The sequence below is a fragment of the Rhodamnia argentea genome, chromosome 8 (genome assembly GCF_020921035.1).
Source record: "Rhodamnia argentea isolate NSW1041297 chromosome 8, ASM2092103v1, whole genome shotgun sequence".
In the NCBI taxonomy this organism is placed as follows: domain Eukaryota; kingdom Viridiplantae; phylum Streptophyta; class Magnoliopsida; order Myrtales; family Myrtaceae; genus Rhodamnia; species Rhodamnia argentea.
In genome coordinates this window covers 12,296,918-12,304,912 of record NC_063157.1, presented here as the reverse complement: position 1 = coordinate 12,304,912, position 7,995 = coordinate 12,296,918, and the positions used below count along the sequence as shown (strand labels likewise).

At 38.7% G+C, this 7,995-nt stretch overlaps 1 protein-coding gene across 1 annotated transcript; it reads right to left on the bottom strand.

Moving 5' to 3' along the window:
- Positions 1–471: 471 nt before the first annotated feature.
- On the bottom strand, positions 472–1,157 carry LOC115755365 (basic leucine zipper 43-like). The gene has a single exon (XM_030694732.2). It carries the CDS (start codon positions 1,100–1,102, stop codon positions 509–511), a length of 594 nt encoding a protein of 197 aa, XP_030550592.1. The 5' UTR covers positions 1,103–1,157; the 3' UTR covers positions 472–508.
- Between the last annotated feature and the right edge of the window lie 6,838 nt (positions 1,158–7,995).

Here is a 7,995-nt window from a genome sequence, read left to right as displayed (position 1 = left end):
ATCTATATAACAACTTAGCCCATGGAATATGAGTGAAGACTCGTTTTGACAAGTCTAAACTTGACTCGCCGTTGAAATTGTTTCGGGAGGCCGCTTCTATATTCCTTCCAGGAACCATTCATCGAGGCCTTCGTTGCGGTTGAACCGTTAAGGTAGTGGGTGTCAACCTCTGATTGGAAGGAATTAGGACATAATTCTTAGTTCTTAAAGTCTGCATGACGAGACAACACGACAGGAAAAAAGAACTCTCGACTTATTGACCCTGAAACGCCCGGATCGCTCCTCTTTGAGCAATAGGGGCTTAGATGATAATGCTCAAGCCAATGTTATTGTCAATTCAGTGAGATTCGTACATGGAGCTCTTGAAAAGGGAGGTGAAGACACAGGGACAACACTTTCCAGAAGAAGGATCAGAAGCGGTTCTCTCTCTCTCTCTCTCTCTCTCTCTCTCTCTCTCTCTATATATATATATATATATATATATATATGATCTCACTTGTGGCTGTATCTAGCCTAGCAAGTCCGTGGAGCTCACGATGGAGTGGCTCGACTGGTCGGCTCTGAGATAAGCAGCGTTGCACGTGACCTCGTCGAGGTCCCTCAGCACCGAGATGGGGCTGCTCAGCCTCATGTCGGTGACCATCTGGCGGAGCTCGGCGGCCTCCTCCTTGAGCTGGACATTCTCCTGGAGGGCCCTTTCGTGGTCCTCCGAGACCCGGTTGAGCTTGTCGACGAGCTGGTGGTTCTCGTGCCGGAGCCAGACGACCTGCGACCACAGCTCGTCGAGGTGCTTCTGCTTCCTCATCCGGGACCGCCGCGCCGACTCCCGGTTCGATATCATCCTCCTCTGCCTCCGCTCGTTGATGATGCTCAGCTGCTGCTCCTCAGACTCGTCCGAGGTCGAGTTGTTGCTGAGGCACGGGGCCTGCGAGTTGAGCTCTTGGGCTAGGGGAGGGAATTGGAAGTTGTACAGTGAGTTGGAGAGCCTAGTGAAGTTGAACGCCGGCGATTGATCCTGAACCAAACTTGTCATCTGAGGTGGGTATGGAGATGGGTTTGAAGGGCACAAGTAATGCAATCCTGACACTCCACCGTGCTCCATCTGTTCTTTTTCTCCTGAGATCAAGAGTTTAGAAGACGATGTAGTTCGAATTTGATCAAGTTGGTGTTTAGGAAAATGAGAGACCTCAAATTGCAAGAGCTTGGTTTTATAGGCCGAGGAAAGGTTGAAGTGGCCCCACTGATCGCCATTATCATACGTCAGAGAAGAGTTTTAGGCCAGTGGGAATAATATTTACGCGAGATTATGTGCAAGATTTTATGTTATGGAGTGACCATTCATTGTCCTTTATGTGGCGCACGAACAAAACAGCAACCCGTAAAAACTATTTGTCCTCGACTCTTATGGGGCATGTCATGGTCATACCTGAGCCTGCAACCACTTGAAAAACATCAATCATTACATGGTGGATGAGATCTGAAATGTGGAAAAATCATTCCCCTTTCTGCCATCGAAAAGAAGCTTTGCTTACATCAGAGAGAAGGCGAGGGAATTCGGATCGTGGGGGGTATAATTATATGGATATAGCGTGATCGTGTGGTTGAATAAAAACGAGTAGAAAGAAAGAAACAAATATCGTTTCGCGTCATGTGGTTAGGGTTTTTAATTGAATATTCTAAGCCGATATGCGGCTTTGCGAGAGCACTTTGATCAATTCCTCGCGTCCCATGTTTATCCACTCTTGGGTTTCTCTTCATGAAGATGTAATGGGGTTCCAAAGTTTCTTCTTTCGGATGTATCGAATTCAAGTTTGGAGCACACGAAGCAATTTATAATTTTGCGCTATTTATTGATAATCTAAGTTTTTGAGTTTGAAGCTTTCAAGAAATGCCAAATTCAAACCCCTCTTCGGAATAATGTATTGGCCTTTCTAATGAGTTTACCAATGGGAAAACTAGGTGATGAGGGTCCATGATTCTGGGTACTCTATAATTGATATACATAGCTAATGTATCGAAACGACCAAAGTTGGACATTTTCAATATCCAATTATAGTTTTCCGTATCAATTAGTGTACTAATTTCATAAACAGTCTTAATAAACATAGTGTTTTTTTTTTCATTTTTTTTTTTTGAATCATCAAAATAGGGATATATGAAAAAGTTAATCTCTAGGTGGAGATGTGAATGCCAACCAAAATCCAGGTTAACATGGATTAACACCCCCCCCCAAACGATCTTAGCCAATGAGCCATACTAACGTACGGAATTGAAGCAGGGAAGGATGGAAGAGGCCATATCTTTCCTACGACTAGAAATGCCTTTTTGTGAATTAGTGACTCAACTACCACTTAAAGCAGACATTAACACAGTCTTCATTTATTTGTTAATGCCCATGGGTGATCGTGAGAGTCTTCCCTTTCTTGCCAATAGCAGCCCTTTTTTTTTATTTTAAATGGTGTTGCAGTTAGGCAGCAGCCACAATGTGGCACATCCTGATGGGAGAGAAGTTTCTTTAGACAATTGAAAAGGGTGTCTTGGAAAAGTTGAGCGCAATGAGACATGATTTTTCTAGAGTTTAGGATAGCCATAGTACAATTTCCTGCAAAAAAAAAATTAAAAAAGAAGCCCCAGCTTAGCCCCGTTCCGTCCCGCCTTGGAGGGTGGCAGGGAAGGTTTTCAGCTAATGGGCAAGGATGAGAAACGTGATCTCCGTCTCTTCAATGGATAATTGATTTGTGTACAGGTATTTGATCTGGACTAAGGCATGGGAGCGATCACCTAGACGAGAAAATTCAAATAAGGTGTAGTTCATGATAGATTTCCAAAATGATGAAGAATGGAAGGTATTGATCAGATCACACGTTCGGTGGGGGCAGTAACGCCGGGGTATGAGCCAACATTGATGCCAACGGTTCTTTGAGTGGTGGAAATGGATGTTCCATAGCTCTATACGTCGGATGGGGCGAAAGAGACCTTATCAAGTGAGTATATAAGCAAGACCCATCTTCGAATAATCATCATCTTATGTGATTATTGTGGATTCTCCTCTGGGGTCTTGGCTTAAGTGAAAATGTCCAAATTGCTAGAAGCAGCTCCCCGCAAATCCCTGGCCACACGAGGCAATAACTAAATGAATTCTCATGTAGACAGATAAAGGTGGAGGTCCCACAATCCATACGATCTCAAGGGCAAGATCTGTTAGTGGTGGCTTTTTCTTGTCAAAGTTGTTGAATATAATAGCACGCTGGGTAGGTCATTAGCCGCCCCTGGCCACTCATGGCCGTATGTTTGTCCGTATAGAACTAGGGTTAGTAAGACAAACCCTGACTTCAAGAAGGACAACTATAATTGCCAGTTGCGTGTTTAAGAATAGACAATAAAAAAAAAAGGGTGGAAGATACCTTAAAGAGAGTAGCAAAGAGAAGAGGCATATCCATCGTGAGAATAAGCTCCAATAAAAGATAGCTTTTGCCCAAGATCGAGCAGCAGAATTTGTTCCATGTTCCTTTGCTACATCACTTAATTCCTCAAACCTTTTTTTATTGATATTGATTGATAGATGACACATGCTACTATATTTTGCAATTTAAGTTGCGAGGAAAATGCAGGAAGACAAGAGAAAGGAAACAATAAATCGGGTAATTAAGGACGCGAATGATAACTCTTATGTTTCTCTATTTCTGTTTCAAGCTTGTTTCTAGAACAAGTTTGGAATATAAATCTATTTGGCAACGTAATTTCATTTTTTTTTACTTCTGTATCAAAAATTTGTTCCGGAAATGGGTTTAGAATATAAATGAAAAGTTAAAATTTTTAGCTTCTCTATTTCTAGAATAGAAATGAGAAATAAGAATTTTTCTTATCGCTCACTCCCTCTCTCTCTTGCATCCGGAGATTGGTTCACCACCCCGAGGGCGCCGATCCGCCGTCTCCCGTCCACCGGTCTAACGTCCACTAGTTGGTCGTCCGTTGGTTCGTCGGTCACCGGTCGCCATCTAACCGATCGCCGAAAACTCTAGAAATTTTATGTTGTTATCGAACGAATTTCTATTCTTGGAATAAAAATTTTATGTCGTTATCAAACGTGTTTATTTTTTTCAGAAACTCGCGAAAATAGAAAAATCCATTTTTGGCATTAAATTGATTCTATAAACAGAATGGTTATCGTTCGTGTCCTAAGATACCATTGTAAATGTCCCGCAGGGTATTTGATGAATTCGGGTTTATTTATCTAAGATAGGGTTTTTCACATAATGAAAAAATAAAATAAAAAAGTACGGTATTAGATAGAGTTGGCATAGTCTAGCACTTGTAAGGAAAATCTTTCTAATGCATCCATGTCCGGAAATGCAAAACGGAAAGAATAATCCTCAGAAAGCAAGTAGGATTGAGTGGAGCAAATCACTAATCAATAACATCGTTAGTTACATAGGGCAAATCACTATTCAATAACATCGTTAGTTACACACATACGTACACATCTTTCTCTACTTTATTTTGGTGATTGGTTGATTACTGTTGGGAAAGATTGCACCCATTAAGGACACAATTAATACCCGCCGTTATTGCGATAATTGATTGCAATTAAGGCAGATTTATTTCCTCTTGAACACAAAGAGAAGATGGTATATCCTCTTCTACTGAACGTAAGTCGTTCTATGACTCTACACAAAACTCTCTCTAAAACTCTCTCGGTAAAAACTCTTTCGAAGAACGAGGCGGATCCGGATTGTTTTCTCACTTGCATTTTGGGGCTCTTAATATGTGGAAATTGAGGTATGTTAATTAACCGTGATATGCTTTTCAGATCGATTATGCGAGTTGATTCTATGACGTGTTGATCTAATGCAATCCGTGTGTATATGTACGTACATGATGATTGAGATTGTTATTCCGCTATAATCCACTAATTAAGCTATGGATATGTAAATCTATAATTTTTTCGTTGCTTTTATAAATTTGGATTAGCAATTAGTGGTATTACCCTTCAATTACATTCTCCAAAGTTCCCAACACCTCGTGAAACAGGCTGTCAAAATAAAATAAATAAATAAATAAAAGTTGGACGGATGTGCAGTTGTCCATTGTACTCGAAGGGTTTATCTTCGTTTTTTTTTTTTTTCTATTTTTTGTATAATTTACATCGCAAATAAAAACACGAGCCTCTTAAAAAGATATTTCCCCGATGTCTCATCACGTGGGATGTGTACGAGTGCAGTTTGTATACAAATCATGCCCATTGAATTGAAAATTGACTAGTGTAGGGCGCCTTTGTCGAGGGAATTATTGGGCAAAGCCGCAAAGGTACATCTAAAGGAGAATGCACACATCGATTTGGTCAAATGTTGCGGCTAATTAGAGATAATAATTTTTTTTGTTGAAATTTTCTTTCGTTCAACAATTTTTTTTTTTTTTTTTGTTGAAATTGGCTTGGTTATTTGTCGAAATTTCGAGGCCTTCTTCGCGTGCTTGGGATCACGGATAAATAAAAGAGAGAATGGTGAGAGTGACAACCCACTTTTCATTTTCCTAGCGTCTTTGGCGTTCGGGCATCCATTTTGCCACCTATAAACAGAGACCATAGCCTCATTAATAATATATGGAAGTCAAATTATTTGATTCGGAACACGACCAAGTATATTTTCTCCTCTCCTTTTTCTTAGGAAAAAGTGCATTGAAAGTCTCAAAATTTATCACGAAAGTGTAATTAAGTCATAAAACTTTCAAAAAATACAATCGAGTCCTAAAATATGTTAAATTGGTGAAATCAAATCCTTCTATTGATTGCATTTTTTAAAAATTTTATAACTCGATTGCACTTTTTTGGCGAGTTTGGGGACTTGATTGCAACTTTTGAAATTTTTACGACTCAATTGCAATTTCTTGACAAGTTTTAGGATTTGATTGCACTTTTTGAAAGTTTTAAAATTCAATTGCACTTTCGTGATGAGTTTTAGGACTTCCAATATACTTATCCATTTTTTAAGTACATAAACATGGTTTTTAAATATAAAATGAAAATTGATGCTATCATGACTTTACATAAAGTATATTATCATTGGAAACGGATTATTAGTATGAGACCATTTTAGATAAAGCATTTATATAATGAGTAATTTACAAGAAGACTATGTAATCTATACCCTATCTAACAATTAACTTCTGTGACTAGCACGTACTATTTAATAAAATAAATTATAGCTATACTATGTGTATTTGTATCTATGAACACGATATCATCACTATTTTTGTATGTGAATGTTATTCACATGCATAATCGATTAACTGATGAGAAATACGAAATAAGTTACAACTGAAGCATTTCTAACTGATTATATGTAAATGATTTTACTATAAATTTTCGTATATTCAGAAAATGTGTAGGAGGCAAAAGTTTTTGGTGGAAATTATGAGTGTGCACAGTTGCCTGTGAATATAAAAATAGCAGTAGGTTTATTGATGGAGAGAGGGACCATCTAATGAAGTTACAAGCTAAGTCCCTGTCGAGGAATGCAGTCTTTACAACTACCTACACTACATGTAAAGTTTTCAGCAGTAACAATACTCGATACTAGCCGGATAGTAGTCAACTTCACAATTAGAGAGAAAATCTCTATGCAGTCCATTCCGCTTTTGTTGAAAACCTTTTGCTATCAATCTTACTTTATACCTAGAAGTGTCAAAACCAAACTAGAAAACCAAACCGAACCGAACCGCTAATAGAACTGAACCGAACAAAAAATTTCATGCATTTCGGTTCGGTTCGATTTTCCAGTTCAAGTAATTGAAAAATAACCATTCTTTTTTTCCCAATTCGGTTAACCAAATCGCACTGAAAATCTCTAAAATAACCTTTTTTAATTTTCATTTCTCTTTCTTTTCTTTTTTTCTCTTTTTTGGGCTGAGGACGGGAACCCCCACCGGCCTTTGGGCAACGGCTTCGTGGACCTCGTCAATGCCACAAGGGCACCTTGCCAACACCATAGGGCATGCGAGCCCTCACCCAGGCCCTTGTGGCATTAGCGAGGGCGGGTCGGGGCCGCACGACCTTCGCCCAAGGGCCAGTGACCCCTGTCGGCCCTCAGCCCAAAAAAAAAAAAAAATAAAAGAAAGAAAAAAGAAAAATCAAAAACAAAATTAGAAACGAAAAATTGAAAACCGAACTGAATTTTGGTTCAATGCATGGCGAGATTCGGTTTAGTTCAAGCTTGCATATTAATGGTTTAGTTCAGTTTGATTTTTTGAAAAATTGAGCCAAACTGAACCATTGACATCCTTATTTATACCTCTCCTTACCATTAGGTTCTTGTTTGACTCGGTACATTCACTTATTTAGCAACGCCTTCTTCCAATCCGGTAATCGAGTTAACACCTGAATTTTGTTCTTCTTGAGTAAATCCAACTCATCCTACGTTGTCAACTCCCACTCAACATAATATTCGATTCTGAAAATTTTCTGAATCACCAAGTTCAGTCAAAAGCAAATAATGCAATAACGGAGGATACCTCTGTACAGGTTTAAATGTTCCACTTAATTTCAAGCTACCAGAAAAAACAAAAAAATACAGTGGAAAAAAGGTGAATTTTTCGTAGCTGAAAGTTAATCTTTTTCTTAACAGAGAAATAATGCCTTCTAGCATAAGGAAATTGATGCCGCTCTGTGCTTTTAATTTATTTAAAAGCAAATTAGTACTGACAATATAAATTCGTCACGTAGAGAAAGTTGCTTGCAAGTTAAAAATGAGGAAAATTGTCGTCATTATTATAACTCTAAACTACAAAAAAGGTGTTTTCAAAAAATTGCATACTGGAAGGGGACAGTCTGTTCTTAAAACGTAAACACATTTCTTAACTTTGGTTACAACACAACCAAAAATATTTTTAAATTTTTCATTCACGATGAGAATTTAGGGAGAATTTGGATGTCTGTGATATCTGAAAAAAAACAAAGAACCAATACGACTGTGTAACGCAACTGTTTGCTAAACTTAA

What these genes read in the sequence shown, in the direction of transcription:
- LOC115755365 (XM_030694732.2), bottom strand. Translation starts at nt 1,102, where the DNA reads ATGGAGCACGGTGGAGTGTCAGGATTGCATTACTTGTGCCCTTCAAAC.